Source organism: Nesoenas mayeri, assembly GCF_963082525.1.
Source record: "Nesoenas mayeri genome assembly, chromosome: 4".
Classification (NCBI taxonomy): Eukaryota; Metazoa; Chordata; class Aves; order Columbiformes; family Columbidae; genus Nesoenas; species Nesoenas mayeri.
The window spans coordinates 47,152,865-47,176,646 of NC_137540.1; the positions used below are offsets into that span (position 1 = coordinate 47,152,865).

The 23,782-nt window shown below is 37.0% G+C and overlaps 1 protein-coding gene across 2 annotated transcripts in view; it reads right to left on the reverse strand.

The window, feature by feature from the left end:
- Nucleotides 1-19,548, reverse strand: part of TUSC3 (tumor suppressor candidate 3) — a gene marked incomplete at both ends in the record, with an annotated part of 120,467 nt that extends 100,919 nt beyond the window's left edge. Inside the window, one exon of one of the 2 annotated variants that reach the window (XM_080344125.1) lies at nucleotides 19,423-19,548. In XM_080344125.1, coding sequence (XP_080200251.1) covers nucleotides 19,423-19,548 — 126 coding nt within the window. Of the gene's footprint in view, nucleotides 1-19,381 lie in introns of both variants that reach the window. The other variant, XM_080344124.1, reaches the window with a different exon arrangement.
- Nucleotides 19,549-23,782: the final 4,234 nt, after the last annotated feature.

Sequence of the window (23,782 nt, forward strand, 5' to 3'; positions counted from 1 at the left end):
CAGAATTAATCGCGAGCTAGCATTCCTCATGGAAAGGCCCATTAGTAGAAAACATTTACACTCAAGAAAACCATTGCACAAAACAGGTAAGGGGTAGGAGACTATGAGCTGGTGAGGGGGCAACACTTCCCCTCTGGAGGCATTCATCTGTAGATGCTGTTTGAGAAAAAAATATTGGGAACAAGTGAACTCAGACTGAATGAGTTAAGTCATTCTCACCCTTCTTATATTGAGATCTGAGCTGACTGGATATTATGAGATATTCATAGAACAAGGTAGATTTTTACCACTGCTCAGGAAGGAAGGGAAAAAAAAAAGATTTCTTCTGATTATCACAATATGGCACACAGCTTGCCGTTCTGGAAAGAGATACAATCTGAACCATTTTCAGCAGAACAAGGGAACAGGACAAAAATCACTTCCGTGAGGGCGCCTGTCGATAGATGGATAACACGAGAGGCAATGATTAGAGCTTAATGAATGAGAATTATCACTTTTATAGATTAATGCAGAAAGTGATCATGATGAGATCAGAATCCATTATTAGCCTTGTACATATCAGGGAATTGCCATAAGGACTGTAAAGGGAAAAATAAAAGCATCTAACAGAGATCACATTCCTTTTGATAGCATTTCACACCATGTCATCCCAGTTATTTTTCTTCTCCAAGTGTAGCAAAGAAATAAGTTTATAGAGCTAATTCATGCAGCCTATTTTGAATTTTCAGGGAAGAAACAAACTCAAGACCAATCAGTCACAATGAAGACATTTGAGCCAAAAATAAGGAACCTATTAAATCTCAAAGACAAAAGGATATAGGTCACAGAGAAACAGAATTGTGTTGAATCTCTGACAACTCCTTCACTTTATGTCATTATTAGAAAAGCCAGGTCCAACAGAACTAATAAAACATTTTATCTTTCAGATTAACAATCTGTGCTGAGTATCTATAAAGCTAAAAGTCCTTTAGTATCTTACGTTTAGAAATAGTACTAGTGGTACTTGAAGGATTTATCCTTACTGTTACCTTGCAGTGTTTGGAAACACCAGGAGAACATTACACATAGGAATATGCTATCAGATTAGAATTGCTAGGCATTTTCAGTCACACGAAATAGCAACTGGAAAGCAGATTTTGGGTGTTACTTTCTTCAGCACAAGCTGTAAGCTAAGTTAATAACAAAACTAAAAGAATAAATACCAAAAGAAAGAGGACCTAAATTTTAGGAAGCAATCCAACCACAAAAAACAAAACAAATCAAACAAAACAAACAAAAGAGCACACACAAAAAAACCCACATCCCACAAACAAAAATCAGAAAAATAGTTAGGATACAGGAAGAAAATAAGTAGACTTTTTATCTAAGCTGACTTTTTTTTTTTTAAGGAGACTTTCTGTTTAAGCAGGGATGTTTTTTTTTTTTCTTCACAGGAAGAAGAAAAGTAACTTTTTCTTTGATGAATTGACTGCAGCTAATGACACTGCATTTTAGAAAAACTTAGAGGCTTTGGAAGACAAGTTATTCGTTGAAAAAACAAAAGATGAAACAAAAAAGACAATGAAAAACTGCACTAGAAGATTTGAAAGTTATTTCTAAAAAAAAAAAATCTGCAAAATCTCTATAAGAGGAAAAAATAAGATTATGAGAGACTGATCTGCTATTATGTTTTTTCTTTATTTACAGGTTTTATATACAAATATCAAAGGACAACATGTACACTAAACTGCTACCCCAGAGAATTCTACAGAAAGGGATAACAAGAACAGAAGGAAGAGAGACAATAAAAACAGTTCAAATAATCAAAAGATAAATACTTTTCTGATCTGAAATCCAATGCAAAAAGCAACAGCTATTACAGAATAACTGCATTCCTTACCATATATTTAGGAAAAAAAATATTCTGAGTACATGGGGGAATTTCAAGGAGAAATTATAGGTCAGGATGACTATCAGATACATGAAGAGGATCTGCTGAGATGGCACATTTATTAAAAGACCTAAATATTATCTAGACGATGAAATAACCTGTGCTTGGAAATTCCATTCTGTATCACAGAAGCATATCTATGATCCACTCATTACAAACCTTCTAGTTCCACTTAAGTTAAAAAAAAAAAAAAAAAAAAATCCCTCTACATCTCTACATCTATTTTCTTCAGGCTTCCTTGGGAACCCTTGCTAGGAAGTGTTGCTTTTTGCTGTCTCTTTGTATGGTGCCATTAAAAGTAAGGCACACCTCTTCCTCCTCTGTATCAGACACATAGTGTTATGTGGTAACTGCTAGGCCATCTGTCTCTAGAGGACACACAGACATATTACTGAGCAATATTCTCAGTGGTCTAAATTTCCCCTTTCTACATAATAATTAAAAAAAACCAAAGTCATAGTAAACAACCCACCCTTTTTGAAAAATTAACCCAAGAGAAAATGGTTAAGAAACTAAAACAATTAAGCAGAGTTAACAGGAGAAAAGAATGACTAGACAGACTAAAGCAACCAAAGGACAGGGATATACCCTGAATGCAAAAGAAGCCAATCTGAAACATGAAATATGTAATTGTTTGGGGTTTTTTTTCTATTTCATATCTATCTTACAGAAGATTTTTTTATGTGAACAATATTATGTATAATGTGGCTGACTACACCGAAGAGAACAGACATGCTGGGAGACACCAAGCTCAGGAGGTCACAAAAAATATTTCTTTTAATTTAGCCAGTTGTTCTCATAAGTCCAAAATTGAAGCACAAGACTAATTTTCCTTAAACAGAGGATTATTTAGATAAACCAGTAATAGCACACTAGTCTTGTCATCCATTACTGAAGGAACATCATAATTTATTGCTTCAGGTGGGTATATATCTATGGCACACACCTAAAATATATATTATTGTCATATACTCAAAAATTAACAGCACTTTGTGCTCCATAATTTGGTAGGTTTTTGTTAACAGCCAGTTTAAATTTAATTATATGCCATACGTGCATTTCAGGAGTACAAAGACATCTGAGCACAATGTAATACAGACATAGGAACTGCAAGAAAGGCTGAGAGTGACAGCACCAGTGAAACCATATGGATTGTTCTAACAGATCAGATTGAGCCCGCAAAACACAGGATGTCTAACTCCATATCACCAAGAGACCACTTCAGCAGCCAGCAACCTGAATGTAAAGCAGATGCTGCTTTTCCCTGAGAAATTCCTAAGAAAAAAAAGGAGCCTACAGAACTGTATGATACCTTAGATCTGTTCACACTGCAGTATTTTGACAAATTTACTGGATATTTACCATCACCGAAATGAACAGAGTATTGAAAGCAATGATCTGGACCAACCTGTTTATGTTTCAGTGTATGACCTTAGAGATTTAAATAAGTAGATCTTTGGTAGATATAATATATAGTGTCTTGTTAATAATAAACACCTAGAGCTCTATGTATTGTGATTAGTTTTAAAATACACAATTTCCAGCAAAAATAGTTTGAGTAGAACTTTATGAAGAACTAGACTTTAAAAGTTTCCTACAAGAGTTCAGAAGAATCTGCTAATGTAATTTATGGACCCATAAATTTTAAAGAATTAGAAGCCTTCACCTAAACTATCAAATTGTACATTTTAATGTTTACATTGTAATTTTTTAGTCCCCACACTGCCACAGCAACAATTTCCACATTTTCCCCATCTGTCTGTAGAAGGAATGAATGTATACTCTATATCCATAAATTGTGTTAAGAGCATCAACCAATGAACTGTCCTAAAAAACGTGATTGCATTAAGTGAATTCCACACTATCAAATCATAATTCTAACTCCATAGCTGAGAAGCATGGAATGTCTTGACCTCAGTGTGAATTCCCTGGATCAAAAAAACTCCTCAGTATGTTAGATGCTATTGAGCAACACAAGTTGTAACTGGACACTTCTACATAGCCTAGCCTCCAGAGGAAACATTTCCATTTCTCTTAAGTTACCGTTTGTTGTTTTGTTTTTTTTTCCCCTTTCTTTCTTTTCCTTCACTATCAGCAAGAGAATATTGACAGTCAGGAAGCCTAGATTCCTTTCCCAGCTCTGAGACATAATAATGGCTAGAAAGGACATGACAAATTAGTTTGGTCACTTTGAAAGGCAGGATGAAATAGTAAGTATGATTTGGACAGACAATCAGTTTTCAATCCTAAATCAGCTTGCTTTTTTTTTTTTTTTTTGGAAAATATACTGCTTCCTACTTTCCAAGTATCATTTTAATTTTCTTGTTCCCACCTCTGGCATCAGCCCTCTAGACAAGATGGATAGTTAGTATAAATACAAGTATTTACCTCCTTTTTCATCCATAGGCTTATCAGGAAGATAACCATATTTGACCCATGGCACATATATAGTCAAAATCCACTGGGCTTGACTTGGTAGATGAATTTTCCAGTATGGCAAAAAACGCTCTGTAATCTACTTCATGTAATTGAATTGGCTAATGAAGAGCTGATCTGCTATGGAGCCCAAACAGTTTCCAGTAAGAGGCTTAGACCCTGAGCACATGTAAACAATCTTACAAAAGAAAGTGAGCCAGTACCCACCACCTCGGTGTTAAGGTATCTTTCAGAGTAGTACACTTCCTAATACTTTTAACTTATTTTCATCATGACTAATGTTCCCATCGTGAGAAAAAATTTACTCTATCGTCACATTATTCCACTGTCACTTTATTATTAATAGTTATTCATACATTCTTCACCATCTCTGACATTTATTCTGCATAGTTTTATTCTATTATGCCATCCTTTTATTGGTCACTTTCCTGTCAGAGCTTCCTAGAAAATTCTATTTCTCAGGAAGAAAAAAAAAATAGAACCATTAAATTTAGCGTTCTTCTTCTCTATGACTAGTACCTCAACATTTTCAAATAACAAAACCTTTTACAAAGCTTTCCTTTTTTCTGTGTCAGCCATCCAGATGAAGATCTTGCATGCTTGCAATTACCCGTACATTAAAGAACAGAAATATTACAGAGTTACTTAAGCAGGAGTTCCTTTCATCAGAATACTACCCTCTCCAGTAAGTCATTCATTAGAAGACAAAGGACATAGCATGGTGCTAAACTAATGAATGGATTCTGTGGTTCAACAGGAGGTAGACAATCTCTAATGACAGATAAAGCCCTTAATCCTCCTAATAGAATAATTACTTTGTAGTTTCAGATCTATTTCTGAGTAGTTTAAGGCAAGACCATTCATAGATACCATCACATAATTTTGATCTAAATAGAAAAGTGAAATTAAGAAGACTAAAACAGAAGTTCATTGTTGAATGCTAAATCAAAACAATACACGTAGTAAGGAAGCTTCAATGCAAACCCTAATGGTTTAAATATGTTAAGAAAAAGCCGTTTAAATACCCAAGCACTGAATTAATTTCTGTGTTGAATATTAAAAAATCAAGTACTTTATAGTGGATAACTCAATAACTCACATTGAGGAAACTGTAACTGGAATTAACATCTATATTAGAAACTAAAAACATGATGTGTTTACCAAAATAATGTTGTCTTGTCACAAAAGCATGGACATAACATGAAGTCTAAATTTTTACTTTCTGAAATTAACTTTCAAAATCAACCTGAAATCAAATTTCTAAAGGTCTATGCATTTTTCATTCTTAGAAAAAGTGACTATAGATCTAATGACGAAAACCAGCTGAAAATCTCTCTCTAAGCTCATTTTTAACACACACTCTTTTAACTCTTTGTTGACTCAAGATTCATGGTAAAGACTTGAGTAAAAATGTGTTTCCTCCAGAACATTTTTACATCAGAACAGTTACTTAAATCCAAGAAAAGTTCCATTTTCACTCCTTGGGAGAAGCACAGACTTCAAATTACTTTGGAAAACAAAGCTGCTGTATCAGCTAATGAACTTGTAATTTTCTCCCTCATAGCCAAGAAAGCAGGAGTTCTGCATGAGAGCACAATGCATTCATTGTTTAAAAAACTGATGTTGTTATAACTGAACAGCTTCAGCTAGATTTTTTTTTAATCATTTAAGATATATGCAAATAGATTAATACACTAACACATCCATAATTATAGGACTTGAACATGGTGGGACAAGAAAAATGCAATTAAAGACGAAAGTTCCACATGTCATCTTAATACACAACATATAATTGGACTTACGATCTCTCCATCACAGTTAACTTGAGGCTCTTGTAAAATGAACATGGCTCAGCATGTTTGTCCTAAATTTATGAGCAGGCTGAGGATGGAAATATCATTCAGTTCTTATATGGGGGGAAATGTCTCCTCAGTACCACCAGTGATAGCACTAAAGGTTGCTAAGCCTCCAATAATAATATCTCAACTATTAATAAAAGCCTAGAGTGAGATGACTTCAGGCCTCATTGTTTTGTGGTATAGCCCATTACTAATATGTTTTCTACAGTATAAAATATTTTGCACTAAAATAAATTTATCAGCTTTAGTGCCTCTCCCCTCATCTAGCATACCATTAAAACAGAGTCAAATATGGTGAGATTGGGCCACCTATATATGAAATCAAACACCACTATAATCTTGTGCTATGCTCTCTTTCAGTTGGTATCTATAGGTATAACACAGTACTTAGCTTAACTAAGCCACACAGAAGCAGTTAACTGAGGAATTTGGATCTACAGCGAACAGGAACTGAGACCAGAGCTGGCGCTGCCAGATTTGAATGAGCTTCTCCTGCCTGTCACTGGGTACATATAGTCAGATTTTGTGTAATCTCCTCCACAGCTTTGTAATATACAAACAGCTTAGATCAGCAGAAGAAAAATGCTGATTTGAGCACCTTTATGTTCCCAGCAAGGTCCCCACGACCTCCAAATATTCAGGGCTGGCACTCTGAGCACTGGGCATAGTGCACTTATACCTCTCTCAGCCACCTCCACTGACAAAGGGAGTTCCAGCTGAGAAGGTGGTAGCAGCTTAAATAGAAAAAGTGAGTGTACAGAGGTTATCCTGAAGAACTCTCACTACTTAAAAATTAACTTTGATTTCTCTCACTGCCCTCCATATGTTCCCCAACTTAAAGATTTGGCAGGCAACACTCACGTCCAGATGGTGGAGAAGTAAACCTATTTGAACAGATTGTATTACAATGTTTTACACTAAACAGTTATTGGATTAAATGTACAAATAGTTGTGGGAACCCAGGACTCCCCTCTTCCAAATGATCACCATTCGGCTTGAAAATTATCTCCCCTCTTGTTGCTCCTCTGTGGCCCAGTGAATCCTTCTCTGAAGCTCTGTACCTGTGCAAGAGGACAGTTTGACTAGATTGACATTAGTGAGTAGCGCAAAGAAAACATATATATCTATAGAACAAAACAGCTGGTACTGAAACGTTAATACCCACACCCTGCAGAATTTTGCTTCAAATTAATTCTAAACTGGTTCCAAGGGCTGTATGTGGATTAGCAATTGGAGTGCATTACCTGCATTTCTGGAGTGCACACTTCAGATTTATTTCAGTAATAGAATCCAGTTTACACACTCAAGAGACCATTTTAGAGCACAAACTATGCATTGCTGGGGGAAAACAAGTGATTCACTTCAGAGTAGGAGCTGCTGCTTGAATTAAAACAATCATGCAAACTACCTTCAGAGGATCCAAGCACCCAGAGGAGCAGACAGCCAAGTGTTCAGGATACTTGATGTGAAGCAGGATGTCACTTCCCAGAAATCAAATGAGTATCAACTGTTCCCATTGTTTCAGTTTTCCAGACACGCTCTAACCACAACGCTGCTGTCTAAGAAGCTGAGATGTCGCACTTCATTGACAAATTAAATCCTACTGCGAATGTTACAAGTTCATAGCAAACAATGACTTAAGACAAGAATGCCTAGTGTCTGTGCACAGAATCGCTTAAAACACAAGATGCCAATTCAGATAAGAATTGTCCTCCATATGTGAAAAAGCAGAACTTCAGATGTCTATTACTTTTAAAGAAATTGAATAAGGTTAGCAGCCTCTAGAACCAATACACCATTACACAAGAGCATCTTAGATAATTTTGAATTCTGAAAGCTACATTCTCCATGAGATCTGTTAAAGCACTTCAATCATTTACAGGATCTAGGTTTAGAGTTATAGGAAGACAAAAATTCACAGCTTTCAACACAAAGGTAAATGCTATTTCATAAAGACCAGGGCAAACCAGTGTGTGTATGCATTATGTGTGTGTGTGTGTATATATCTATATATAAAATCTATCTGTATTGACTGATTTATCCAGCTTAGAGGAAACAAACAGAAAAACGAGAAAACCTACCATGCATTTTAAGTGGAAAATTATTAGCAATGCCTGAAACCAAAAAACATAAAGGAAATGAAAAACAATGATAACATCTGGAGTCTGTCCAGCGGATATTAATAATGGTTTATCTTTGTTTCTAAACAAATTGCCCACTAAAGAAGTTAGTGCACTGCTACAAATAAGCAGAATTTGAAGAAAACTTACAAATCTAGACAAGAGCTTTTATTCACACCTAGCTTAGATAGAAAGTGTCTCACAACAGAAGGAAAATATTTACACAATAACATCAGTATTAATGCACCATTCCTGTCAATTTCTGCACAATTTCTGCCTCACCCACTCAAAGCAATTTCCCTTTATCAGTAACTGAATCCATCTGCTGTGGACAAAAAAGAGGCATTAACAGTTCTACGGCTTGAGTTTGGATTAACCTTCCTAGGACTGATGCTCGCTTGAAATTCCAATGGAGCTCTGGCCATTCCCTTTGCACTTCATTTGGAAGCTTTGGTAGAAATCAGACATAGAACTGAAGGATGAAAAACCTTCCAATTGAATGCATTTGAGCTGAGCCATTGTACGGTTTCCTGGAGTTCAAACCATGACTAAAATATTTAAAGTGTGATGCAAAAATAATAAAGAATTCAGACAACTTAGCACTACCAGTTTCTATCCTCTAACATTACTAAAAGATTTACGGACCCTCACTTTTAAACACATTTGATCATTGACCTTGGATTTTCTTAAATCTTAATAGTTAAACCTCATAAACATTTTTACTGTTTTTATGGCAAGGTCATGTTATGTTTCCTTAAGGAAAAAGAATACCATTAGAACAATTTCCTGAATGAAATTCAGGCAAATATTGCCACCTAGATTTTGTGGTAACTACTGCTTAACTGTAATAAAAGGACACATCTAAATAGCACAATAAAAATATTCCTGTTGGATCAAAACAATATTTGTTTGGATGATCAAAGCTTGTATTTTAAAAATGCATGTATCTTATTGTGTGCTTTTAAAATATTTTTACATGTAATTTGGGTGGCATCATCTTTCACAGGCATTTTGCCTCAAATTCAGATCAACCGCTCATAGAAAATAAAAAGTTGATCAGATTCAACACCCCTACCTGATGCCACTCACTGAGCAAGTCACATTCCAGCATAAACTAGAAGAACCTAGGACTCGTTGAGAGAACACGCAGGAGGAATCTGCCTACTAACAAAGTTTCATGTGCCATTAACAGCAATTCCATTTAAGGCATATGGCTGGTAGCCAATAAGAAGAAATCTTATCAACTTCACTTAACCATCACCATAAAGACTGATTCATTTTGAACTGATTTTTATAATACTCAACTCTGGATTCATAGATAGCCTGAAAGCCTTCTTATAGTGTAAAGGCAACATAAATGGTTGATGAAAATATAAAGCATTTTTAAGAAATTAGGTCAGAAAAATACAAGAGCAAATAAAAAGTTTCACTTATTCACACTTTCACAGTAAAAGCGCTGCATTCTGTGTCATATTACCATATTAATATATCCCTTAATTCTTCCGGTCTAGTTACTGTAGTAAAATAAAAAATAAAAAAAAAAAAAAACAACACTACAAAAAACTGGCAATTCATGCCCTCTTCACTTCAGGACAGCTTTCAGTAGTTTTTATTTTCCCCTCGTACTTTTTCTATACTCTAGCCCAAAAATAACAAAAACCCAGCTTTATCAAACTTGAGCGAGTTGCCTTTGTTTTCCAAAACGGACTTCAAGAAAACATGGGATGGGATTTCCATTTAAGTCACCTGAATGCATAACATTACACTGGACATAAGGTTTGCATGTTGAGGTAACTTGTTTTTCACTAGCTAGATGTGTGGGTAAGGAGGTAATGAAGTTCATTAACTACAGGCATCTGCAACTTGTAGTTCTGCTTTATATCCAACTACCAAAATGCATAGCCTACAAGTAAAAAAATTCTTGGACACAGCAGTAAAGGAGGAGGAAGAATTCTCAGTGCTCTCCAGGCCTCTGAATGTGCCCTACATCTAAAACATGCCAGACTTTGCAGTAAGATAAAGTTACGGCCCCAGTAAAGAGACTAATAAAGTAGGTAGCAAGTATATTAACCCCCTAGGCCTCTGATCTTAAGCACAATCTGAAAATACTAAATTGACACCCAAAAATATCTCAGTAAAAGGCATCACAGATGATTTACTTTAAAAGCGTGCTTGAGAAGAAAACTGGCTTATTCCTGTGTGCATTTGTGCACTCTTCTAAATTTTAGACTGTTTGATCAAGTAAGAAGTATAACGATCTTCATTAACATACAGGTATTCAAGACCCACATCTCAGGAAAAATCCCTGAAACCAAACTCTGTAAACCACAACTAACAGGCATGCTTGCATCACCTTACTCAATCTGAACAGAAAACAGCACATACACCACTTTAACCATCACCATGTCGAGAAAGGAAAAAAAGAAACCACAACTCTAATCAAGTGACTACATTCTTGTTTTGCTTTTTTATTGTTACAATTTTTAAGGACCATGTACATAGTCCTTATTGAAGAATTATCATACAGTCATCACCACTATCATTTCCTCCTGTAGCCAAAGTTGGCGTAATACTTTACTAAGACATCTTCTACATTAGGAAATTATACCAAATTCTGGAGAGCACAGCATGCACAGCACAGCCTTACAGTTCCAACTATATTATCCAAACTCTAGAGAAGGACAAGATTTTGGAAACATCCTTTTTCATTTCTTATTCCCTAGGTCAAGATCACTGACTATGCAGAATCCTGGTACTGCCCTATGCCTTCTGTTACTAAGTTGCTCTATGATTGCCCCACCAAATTATAGCTTGAATTTCTCTCTTTGGACAAACACTTACATATATGCTGCTAATTTATTCCTTCATTATGCAGCCCTAGCCCTGCAACTTCTGCGGTATATCAAAAAGCATTACCTCTGCCAGTCACCAGATTTCTATTTGTATTTAAATACCTTCTTTATATTGTTAGATAATCTCAAAAAAAGTGAGTAGAGAAAGGAGCCGTATTTCAAAGCATCCTGTCTACCCAGTTTTATCATCCCCCACATTAATCTCTCTTGAAGAACGTGAGTCTCCAGTTATGTCTTTTATAGAAAGATGAAGATGCACATAAAAATACTTTAATAGGATTAAAAAGAATAACTATTGAAAGTTACATATTTTTAGTGCATCAGTACCCCAGTGAATTTAGTAATTATGGATTAAATATAATTTAGATTTCATTCTAGTTTACAATCAAAAGTAGAGGAGGATCATATAAAGTTTATGAAAACTAAGAGAGGGAAGAACAAAATGTTTTAAGTAATAATTTGAACCACTGAAGTAAACACAACAGCTACAATTACCGAGAAATGTTTAAGCAGCACCAACCAAAAAAATACCTCTCATCCTTTATTGTTAAAATAACCATATTCTTCAGCATACGGCAGAAAACACAGTGCAATTTAAAAATTCTTTATTTTCAACAAACTGACTCTTGGAGGACAGTGTAACTTTGAGTTAAAGGCTTAACTTAAGATTCACAATGTATTTCTGCCATGACAAGATCTAAGAAACAAAATATGTGAAAAAGTCTGAATGTGTAGTCAGCAGGACCTGATAACACGCAGCACTGAGGAAATTAGCTAATTAATTAGCTGAACAACTGTCCATTTCTTTTCATGACTCATGAAAAACAGGCTAAGTATCAAAGGACTTCATAATACAATCAAGTTTACAACAATATTTAGTAGAAGTTATAAAATAAAACCCAGAAATGAACCTTTTACTTCAAGCAAGATTTTTTTACTCTAGTACCTACACCTTCACTCTACAAGGTCAAAAATCTCAAACCATGAGACATTTACATAGCTCAGACATGAACACACGCACATCAATATCTAGAAGAGTTAAACAAAAATATAAATATACAAGATTCGGGACTAGACCCTGTCATACTTGGCCTATGTAAGGCAACTGGGTAAGGAAAGTAAATACATGTTAATTTTGTAATAGTAGTGTAGACAGCAATAGTGAAATAGAATTATTAAAAATCCAAACTAAAAGCAGAGCAGAAAACAGTTTTAATCTTCCAAGCAGCAGATGCTACAGCCTCCAACCTTGAACAACTCTGCGAGCTCAAAATGTAATTATACAAAGAGACTGCACAACTGCAATTAGCACTTATATTATGAAACTGATATACAAATATTTTACACAATACAGGCAAACTCTGCTAAGCTTAACGATCAGCACATCAAAAATAAGTTGCTTTAGATTCAGAAGAAATGGAATGGCATAATTAGGCTAAGGACTGAAACTGCTTAAGAGAAAGACTAAGAACGTGGGGTATTCCAAAATGGTACCATTGATAAAATCATCATCAAGAAATTAAAAACAAAACAAAACAAAACAAAAAACAAACGTAACAGTAAATCCTAATCCTATTAAGTGGGAGAACACTCTCCCTGGAGAACTGATAGAAGTCCCGCCACAACTTCAGCAATCATGAAGATGAGCGTTGCCACAAAGAAGCCTGCACTGGCAAGGGTGCAAATCTTTTCCATCTTAAATCTCTGGGCTTATTTTCTGTCACCAAAATATTGCCTGTTTTTTTTTTTTTAATTCCCTCCTAAGAGAAGCAATCCATTCAATGCAAGTATTAATTTGCTTATCTTTCTCAGAATGTGATGGACTTGTGATAATAGCATATAAAAACATGAGTTTCTCTATCTGAAATGCAGGTTTAAGGATCACTATAAAATTTATTTCAATTTATTTCATGGCAATCATTAGTGAAAGTTCTGACAGAAAAAAAAAAATGTTATTACATTCGATATAGTTAAACATTACAGAAGACATATATATATATATATCTCCTAAAATATGTCATAGCATTAGATGAAAATATAACAATGCTTTTTTATTATGCCTGCTTTCAGACTTCATAAAGCAAGAGGAAGAGGCCTAAAACAAATACTAGGTAAAGTTCCTTTTTTAGCTCTGATCATTAGCTTAGCCAATAAAATGTGACCTTTAAAACACTGTTAAAAATGAAAAGAATAAATCTGAAGATCCAAAACAATAATAAAAAACCCTAATGTTTTCCCACTCTAATTGTACTGACTGATTTTGCCAGAGCACTTAGAACTCAAGCAGATACAATCTGTATTTTCCATGCAGTTACACAGGATGTGCTATATTAATGGTTATAGAACAGAACAGGGAAAAGATCAATTACGCCACTGATCTGTCTTACGACAGCAAGGATGCTAAATGGAGACATCTAGGACAGAAAAGTTTCAGTAATCCAATTAGAAAATGCTATCAGGCTGCTTTAAGCATCCTTTATTTCACTTATTGTATGCAATCACTGTAGGCATCAAGGTTTTATATACAGATTTGTTAAAATAAGAACTGCTAGTTAACTTTGTTAAGTTTCACCAAAACTTCAGTTAATTAGGAATAAAAGACAGAGGCAAATAAGACAGGCTTGTAAAAAATCAATAGAAAATAAAGAATTCTTGCAACACCTTTTTCCCCATTCTTCTTAGGACAGAGTAGAGAAAAACATATAGAATTGCATTTAAAGAATTTTACATTTTCGGCCATGACTCAACACTGTTATTTCACTTCAAACCCAGAACAGCTATTTTAAAGCTCTAAGCATTGATTAAAAAAAACCTCTTCTCTCTACAGCAACAATTGATAAAATGGCAAATAACACAATTGGATATACACCCTCCACTGAAAATAGATCTTTAAAATGGCTTGAAGCTGACTCTACAGTCAGGACTGAGCTTCCATTCACAGGTTCAACCTTTGTCACATCTCAATTTTCAAGAAAGTTTTAAAAGGAGTCTATACTCAGTAGAACTGCCAAACATTCTCCTGCATGCTGTTTCAAAAGGCAAAAACACGCAGTGCTCCACAGTCTGGAGACCAAACCCAAAATGTTAATGAATAGAAGACCAAACAGACTTTATATTCAAGTTTAATGTTAAACAGAATTTCAAGAGATAAAAAGAAGAAATTTAAGTTTTAATTATTATTATTTTGTTGAACTAGTATAACAGATCCTGAGAAATCAAGAATCTCTCTTATACAACACACGCCATTGAACCTATGCTGAACACTCCTCATTCATCATCTATCTTTTTTCTTCCGTTTTTCTCCATTCACTCCAGAACATATTTCTCATAATTTATTGTAGAATGTTGCAGGCTTTGCTGCACATTTTGTGGGCCAGAGCTCTGAGAGGGTAACAATTGCTACATTTCTGGTGAAACATCACCACAAATTAGAGTAGGAAAGGCATTTTAAAGCAGAAGATTCTGTGGCTGCAAGGGAAGGAACACAGTAATAATCATCGATAACCTTGAATAAACAAAATGAGATCAATATGTAAACCCAAAGGAAAACATGAACACATGGTGCAGAAACAAGAGGATCACACCAATCTATCCCAGTTAATCTCACATAAAACAGAGGAAAGTATGTTCATGACTGAAGATTCTTTCAGGAAAATTGTCACATTTAATACCCAAAGCCTTAAAAAATAATAATTAAAAAAAAAAATCAAATACCAAAAAAATGCAAACACCAAACTGAAAAAAACTGAAATGCTACCTTTAGTCTCCATCTAAATGGAGAAGACTATGCAAAGAATAATCTATTGCTTATGGTAAGGAGGACAAGAAATAACAGGCTTAAAGTGAGGGGATTGAACACACAGGTTAGATCTTTAGGAAAAAAATCCTTTTAACAATAGGACACAGTTATAGGAAGTTGTAGAGTCACCACCACTAAAGGCTTCTCAGGGCACATCACACAGACATCTGTCAGGAGCAATAAAAGGATCGCTGAGCTATGGGATATGGGATTAATTAGACTGTCCTTCCAACCCCGACTTCTACAATGTCTTACAATTGCTGTGACTTCTATACCCAGTTGGGGAAAGGGTAGGAGACACAGGGAAGAAAAGGTAAGGAACAGTGATAGAGATACCAGTCTTGAAACACTTCAAAAATACTCAAGGCAAACTAAGACATTACAGTAAGATACTACAGGGCAAACTAAGACATTACAGGAAGATTACTACAACATTGTTATGTGTCATCAGCATCTTTTGGAGTAGATTTCAGCCCAACCAGATACTTCCACTTGAATGAAACTGACATGCTGGTCTATACAGACAGCTTCCCTGAGTCACATTTACCAGTAACGGCAAATTTACCTATAGAAAAATAGCTAATCCAATTGCATACTAGTGGTTTTACTAAGCTTCTGAATCATCTACCTGAGAGCTCAAAAATAAATTTTGCTCTCTGTGCTAGACTCAGGTATTTTTGTTTAGTTTGATTTTCTTTAAAAACTATGTAGGTTTCTAAGGCTTATAGGCCAAAGTAGCATAGTATCCTATCAGCTAACTCAAATCCATTCTCCAGTAGTTCTTTATTTTTTTACAAATTTAATGGAATTTAAGCTGGGCCTCAGCACCTTTCAGTAATTTGCCACAGGAAAAAGTTTCTTTAGTTATCATTAAGAATATTTTACTGTATAGGACACTATACTTTAGTAATTTAAGAACTTACATATTTTCCACTACAAACACAGCTATAACATAGTATTTCACCATAAACACAGAAAGTTATGCCAGCGTTCTCATTTCCCAGTTCAACTTTCTCTGCTACCAATGAGTCCTTCAAAAACACCTAATACCTTAATTTTGTCCTCTCCTTTCTGCAAAGTCATTATTTCCATCTTCCAGGCCTTACAATTGATCCAGACATCTCTAATCATTCAAACTTTATGCAAACATTTTCATGTAGTCAATGCTTTAAAAGGAAAAACAAAAACAAAACCAAAAAAAACCCACATACACAAACAAACAAAAACAACAAAAACAAACAAAAAAAAAAAAAAAGAAAAAGAAAAAACAAACCACAACCCACACACATTCACACATTGTCTTCACCAAGAATACTTTCATTGCATAAATTCCAATTCCATCATCTCAGGTTCTTCCTACTTTCAGGTACGTTTCAAGTACTCAAGGTTTCCAAAAAAGATGATGGGAAAGAAGTTTCCTTTCTCTTATCCAGGGTAATTTTAGGACTGTATCGATGTCAGAGTAGTTACATTTATACATTCCTAAAATTACACTGAGCCCTTTGAAGGCAACCGTGGGGCTGATGTGGCCCCCAGTGAAAATGAGTTTGACACCCTTGATCTAGTCCTTAACCCTTTTTTCCAGACAGCCATCCCAACCAAGACACACACAAAGCAAGCAGGAAAGAGGAAACTGAGATGTGACTTCTTTTTATTATAATATCTCATGAAATATACCTTGTAACCCTACTACATTAACTTCCATCTTGCAGTGTTCACTTTGAAACAATTCACTGTGTGTTCCACCATTTTTCCAACTTCTGTAAAAGCTATGGCAATCTTATCAGTCTCTGTGTAGAAAAACTAAGTTCACTTTACACATCTAACCTCCATCACCTTTGCCTTTTATCACTGTGTTTCTGAACAGTATTGTGAACAGGAACCTCCCATAGCACAAGAACCTGTGCTCTTTCAATTCATACAGTTTTCCTCAGAACAGTTTTTAAATGTTATTTCCAAATGGTTTCCTGTAAGAAAGTTCAAGTTTCATCTTTTGCATACAGATGCTTTCCACCAATATATATTGGGCAAACTACTACAGTTTTCCATATGAGATCTGTAGGGCAAGGAAAGGAGACAGACTTTAGTTGTAATGTACATAATACAGACATATACAAAGTGATACTTTTAATATACGTACAATGTATAAAACCCCAAATAACACGAAGTTGAACTCTCCTTTAACTTTGCATTTAAAGTGAAGCAAGCGTTTACAGCGTTGCACCAGCTGGTGCAAAGATGCAGTTGTAGATACAGTGTGTCTACATAAAAGCAGTGTTTTGTCTGTAGGAGCAGTATTTAGTCCATTGCATAAGCAGAAAAATGTTAAACAGCAATGAAAAATTGAGGTGAAAAGATGAAGAAGACCAAGAGGTGTTAATTAACCAATTAAATCAGCTAAAAACGAAAAAAAAATATAAACAAGTTTCACAGAGGAGAAATACCAGCTTGAACTACAGTACCAAATGGCTAGGCAAAACATATCAATTTCAATCCTGTTATGTACCACCTCTGCAGTAGAACTAGGAAACTTCATAGAGAGTAATAGTAAATGCCAATTTTAATTTTCCATTATTTACTTTCTTTAAAAAGAAATAAAGATTATCTCTGCTACCCTGGTAGCACACCTGCCACTCCACATGAAAGTGTCAACAAAAGGTGCAATGCTAGCATCACAGCAAGACAGTATCAAGACTGTCACACGTTAAACACATTTTATTTTAAAAAAAATAAAAGTCAAAGTTTTGAAAATAAGGTAATTATAGCAAGAGAAGAGCAATACATTACTGTCTACTCTTTCTAGAAAGAAGGAAAAAGAGAATGCCTAGAATGAAAGTATTTGTTTTTTTACATTGATATCCAGGGATTTATCTCAATGATTTCAATTATATGCTTTAACTGGGTAAAACCACAAAGTCAGACTGCTATTTAGACACTTAAATAAGAATTTTACATACTAACTTTCGCTTTTTAGAATCATAGAATATCCTGAGTTGGAAGTGACCCATGAGGATCATCAAGTCCAACTCCTGACTCCACACAGGGAAAACTAGAAGTTAAATCATACACTTAAGAGCATTATCCGCTCTCTGAACACCAAGAGGCTTGAGGCTATGACCACTTCCCTGGGGAGCTTGTTCCACTGCTTGACCACACTCTTAAGGAAGAACTTTTTCCCAATATCCAAGCTGAACCTCCCATGATGCAGTTTTAAGCCACTCCCTCAGTCATGGCAGCAGACATCAGAAGGAAAACAGGAGCACCTCCCTCTTTGCTCCCCCTCACTTTACTTCTTTGACCTATAAGCCTTAGTAGCCTACACAATTCTTTAAAGAAAATCAACACAAAGAAAAAAATGTTTGTTTATCCTCCTCTTTGTCTGAGCAGATAGGGCACTGAGAGGACCTCTTAGCAAAATTGTTCTTTCCCTCTCCTCCACCACCACTAAGCACAGGCCCTCCAGTAACAGTAACAACAGAAAACAGATATTTTAAAAAAAAAAAAAAAAATAAAAAAAATTCTACTGTTTGGTAAAAAGTTGTCTCCACCCATATATGAAATTATAGAGGAACTGTAAAGAGACTCTACTCGTTGACCAAGCATTGGGTATATGAGAATCTGGCCTGAAACTTAGGGCAAGTTAAAAAGAGAAAAGTATAGAAAGCTCTAGCAGCACTGAGAACGGAAAAAGGCAAGTATGTACACATTTTTGTAAATTTCCCTATTTAAATGCCTGAGTTGCAGAAGACAGGCTGTTGCTACTGAAACTGAACTAGAACTGCTCCTTCCTCCACGTCTGTCTTACCCAGAAGAGGCCTCGAAGGCAGCACCAACACCTACCCCAGCACACGCACGCACCTGCTGCCATGACTTCAGTATCATTAACTCTGGGCATTTCTTTTAGCTGGCACCACAAACATGGGGTGTAACTTCACCCTCCTGCCGCAGGTCAGTGCCCTTCACCTCTGACTGGCTGCACAGCCAGCCGAGGACACCGGCCCTCGCCTTTACATGCTCAAAACCAGGGAGTTAAAGGCCCACGACAACGGATGGCATCCCCTCGGGCCGGGACCTCAATGCAGGAGACAGCGCACCCAGCACTGCGCCCCGCGGCACCGGCTCCCGGCTGCCCTGGAAACGCCGCCGCCGGCAGCCGGCCATGTTCGGCGGGGCGGGGTGAGCGGTGCCCGCCGCCCCGCGCCCCACGGGCGCCCCCCTCAGGGCAGGGGAGGGAGAGGAGCTGGCGGGGCAGGGGAAGGGCGGCCCGCGGCCGCGGCGGGAGGAGAGCGGGGGAGGCAGGGCGAGGGCCGCCGGGCAGAGAGAGGCGCCGCCGGCGCCCGGGGGCGCTGACGCGGGGGAGACAGCGCGGCAGGGCAGCCCCAGACCCTCAGCCGGGCGCGATGGCGAAAGAAGCGAACGTTTCTACCTCCTTCTTTTTCTGTCCTCCCCCGAGCTGGCCGCAGAGGAGGAGGAGCAGCACCAGCAGGAGGAGGAGGCAGCTCCCGGCCGGCAGGTGCAGCAGCCGCCGCGGTGCCCTGGTACCCAGCGCCATGTTCCCCCAGCCGCCCGGCCCGGCCGCCAGCACCTGCGGCACCGCTGCCCACCTCCTCCCCGCCGATTGGGCTCGGGCTCTGGCCAATCGCATCACCCCGGGGCGCGGCGGCTCTTGGGAAATGTAGTTCTTGTCCCGCCGGCCTCGCCGCGTGCCCGCTGAGGCGCCTCGACGCCGTTTGGGCGGCGCTGCCCGGAGCGCGGCGCGGCAGGGGCTGGTCCCGGGGCCGGGGCTGAGGCAGCCTCGGTGCTGGCACCTGGCAGGCGGCCAAACGCTCAGCCCTCATGATGTATGACGGAGGCAGATCGTGTGTGGCGGAGACTTGGCTGTCAGCCTCATCGGGTCAGCATGTTCTACCACGGCTGTGGCCGCAGGAGTGGTAGATCCCAGCAGAGTATGGGGTATTTCAGCCCGTGAGAGGCTGGGGTGAGCAGCTTTACCTGCTGCTCCAAATTCTGTGCCACAGCTACCTGAAGCACAAGTACAATCGTAAATCGAGACTCTGTAAAAAAAAACAAAACAAAAAAAAAAAGAGAGAAAAAGATGACGGGAGACCCTTCTTTTCCACACATTTACATGCTTACACTTCTCAGATTTCGCTATTTGCACAGAAAGCCACCTTTGCAGAAAATAATACTAATGTAATACACTAATACAATTAATTTGAATTTAATTCCCAGAGCATTAACCATGCAGCTTTAATTTGATACTCTCATTTACAGCACAGTCTTCAAGTCAGTGACTGCGTATTTTTTTCCATGAAAGTACACACTGCAGTGTATGACCTGGTAATGTTAAATTAATGAGCATATGCTTAAGTTTTTTCCTTTTTTTTGTTTTTTTCCTAGGATTCCAACTCTTTGCCTTATTCTGCATTAGTTACTTACATATATCTGTGCTGAAGACTTTGAAGACAGAACTATTAATTTCTTCAGAGATTTTGCTGTACCACTCAAAAATTTTATTAATTTTATAATGAAAACACCATAATAAAATAGAAAATTGGGGCACTGAGGGAGTATTCAAAAGTATCTGTTTATTTTGGGCACAGAATTTTTATACGGTATTTTGATGATAATATCAGGTGCTAATTTGATGATACTGTTGATGTCTTAGCATTGAACATTTAAAACATTAAATAGACCATTGTGTTCCCTTTAGTTATATTTGCAGTGTGCCTTTGAGAAGATACTTATATCCATAGGAATTACAGATCATATTCAAGTAATCCACTAGACACTTAAAATTGATCCAAGTGCTTAAGTTCAAGAGAGTTCAGACTGCATGTTATCCACATCCATCCTATTCTGACTGTCTTTGCATGATATTAATCAAAAGTGGTGTACAATCTGGGCCTTGCTTCTCAAGGATTTAGGAAGATTGGCCCAACAGCTGTTGACTATTGACTTTCAGGCACCAGGGCTGCCATAAGTCTTCAAAAAATTGATGTACATGTGCCTTTTTTTTTGAGAAATCACAGATTATGTCACTCCAGATCTTAGTTACCCAAAATTTATGCTGTTCAGTAAATAGGTTCTCCCCATTTGCAAATGAGGGAGGAATGAGTTCAAAAGACTGGAAACAGAAGGAAACGCAAGAGAAGACATGAGCCCTCCTAAGAGGTGATACAATAGCCCATCAGCAGAGCTGTGGGAATGTGGCTGGAGTGGTTATCAGAGGAAAAAAAGCAGCGTGGGACTCAGCAGAGACAGGATGAGTGCAGGAGCAATGGAGTGAGGGTGCCTAAAACAACAGCATATGAACACAGGTAGGGGAGTAAGCAGCTGCCCGATGTGTGGCTCTGGAGACAAGAAGTGCAGCGAAGCTTGGCTAGAGAGAGTAAAATGAGGAGCAGACAACAGGAACATGACAAACCAACAGATCAGATTAGCTCAAATCAGATCTTGCAACCCAGAAACACTTAAAAAAATCTTTAAAGAGAGAAGATTATTGCATGAGGGGAAAACAGTAGCCTAATTGTTCCCTAGAAGAAGAATATCTGGAATTTGTAGAGGTGATAGACTTGGAAGGTGATCCGTATTAGTATAATCCTGTTCTTTAGGAAATGGGTGTGGTGTGTAGGTTTTGATACAGACAAAGTGTCAAAGGCAGTAGCAAGGGTTAATTCCAAGAGAAAAGGTTACAAACTTCTGGATAAACACAGTTTCTTAAGGACAATCTTTTACTCCTTTTATATAGTCATTTAACAGTCACAGATCAGAAGTCACAAACTTCAGTGTTGAAGGATGGATTTACTCCAGTCAAATGAAAAGATATCTTCTCTTCTGGCTTTCAGCCATCAGCTTTCAGAGAGCTCTTTTTCATTCATGCCCCATTGATCTATCCCTGACCGACGAGCCACATCACATCCATGTCAGGTTTGGAGGGTGGTGTACTGAGGCTTTTTTTATTTCTCCTGTTCAAGATGAAGCATGCAAAAGAAAACTTCAGTGTTGCTGGGAGATGCTGCCTCCCAGAGAGGTGAGTAGCTGTTAATCAATTGCCCTTATTAATAGGACTGTTACCTCTCACAGACGTGATTTTCAAGATACTGAAGCTCTTGGGGTTTGGGATCACACAGATCCTAATGCACGCCATTAGAAAAAGCTGTACAGGGCATATTGTTTGCATTAGTGTAGCAGTTGCTAATGCCTGTTCTGGACTTTGTTTACTCTGAGTAAAGAAGATAAAACCATCTAGCTACTGTCAGCCATCCAAGTTTGTCAGTTTACAGAGTAAACTATTAGGTTCCTCCTTTATTAGTTGTTGTTTTGGTTTGCTTGGTTGGTTTTGTTTTGTTTTGGGTTTTTTTCTAAACAAAAGAAAGGCAATGGTGGGCCAGGCTGGTATTGCTGAAAAAGCATTCTTTAGCTGAAACCATGCTAACAATATCTTCCTAATCTTTCTTCCTGAACAGGGCACTGATCTTTTCCTTGGGAATACTCCTATAGTACTTGCAACAAAGCATACTGTATTCATTGTTGCACATAACTTTTATTAACTTGCTTTATAAGTGCTATGAAACCAGATTGTCTACAAAACCTCATACCATCTTCACTTTGATATTTTTCTTTACATTTAATTTTAGTGAATTTCTTATTTTTATATACAAGTGATGTAAATTTTTCTATCATTGTCCTATTTCACCAACTTCAACTAAGATTCCAAGAAATATTATACAAAAAATTACTAGATAGAATTGAACAACAAAATAATTTACATCTAGAGCAACACATCATACATTTAAGTTTCTTTTGGTTTGCAAACTTTCCTTTTGCTTTGTTCAGAAATTAATTTCATATTATTATGATGAATGCATTGCATATTATCTCGGATAAACAGACTCACATCCAGAATAGAAGAATCCATATATTAGGAAAACTAAAACAGCAATCTAAGCATAACCAAGAATTTTCTCAGTACATATTCTGTGTGAAGATATAAACATATATGTAGGTGTATATAGGTGCTTGTCAGCAATGAGGTTTCCTATGTTTAAGAGCAGGACCCAAGCTCAGATTGCATTACTGGAAAAAATATGTGGCAGGCAGGAATATAATGCATAATGTTGCTAGGTTAGTACCTGCAATAAAAATCTACAAGCAGACTGAGTTTTTATGTATCAAGAAAGTGTCAATGCAGTGTGCTTCTCTGCAAATATGAGTACTTAAAGACTAAATTAGGAAAATAATTTATTATTATGAATAAATGTATAGTTGGATCTTTGTCTTCATAGTTGTATTTTGAATGGTTTTTTTAGCCTTGTTACAAACCCTGTTTTGGTTGTTTAACATGGTTTCGGCTAATCTTATTCCAAAAGTTACTTTATATGTAGGCAGTGGTGTATCATCTATAAAATCATAGAAGTATTATTAACATTGAAGAAAAGTTACAGATGTACATCAACAATATTGGATTGTAAAAAAAAAGTGAGCTAGGAAAGTTAAAACCAAAACATACAGAAAAAATGTTTAAGTTCCCCAATGCACAGCAAAATCATGTGCAAATAATTAATAACTCTATAACTGCAAATTCATATAATTTTTCTAATTAATTAAAAATGTATATTTTATTTTCTTGTTAAGAAGTTTGCATATTCAATAGCTTAAATAGGTTAGAATGATGGTGAAGCTGTATACTTGATTTGTGGAGCAGCTGTCCAGTTCTTGCTCATGACCATCTAGGCTAAAAAGCTTTTCAAAATTTTCCATTGTTGGCAAATAGTAGCAAAATA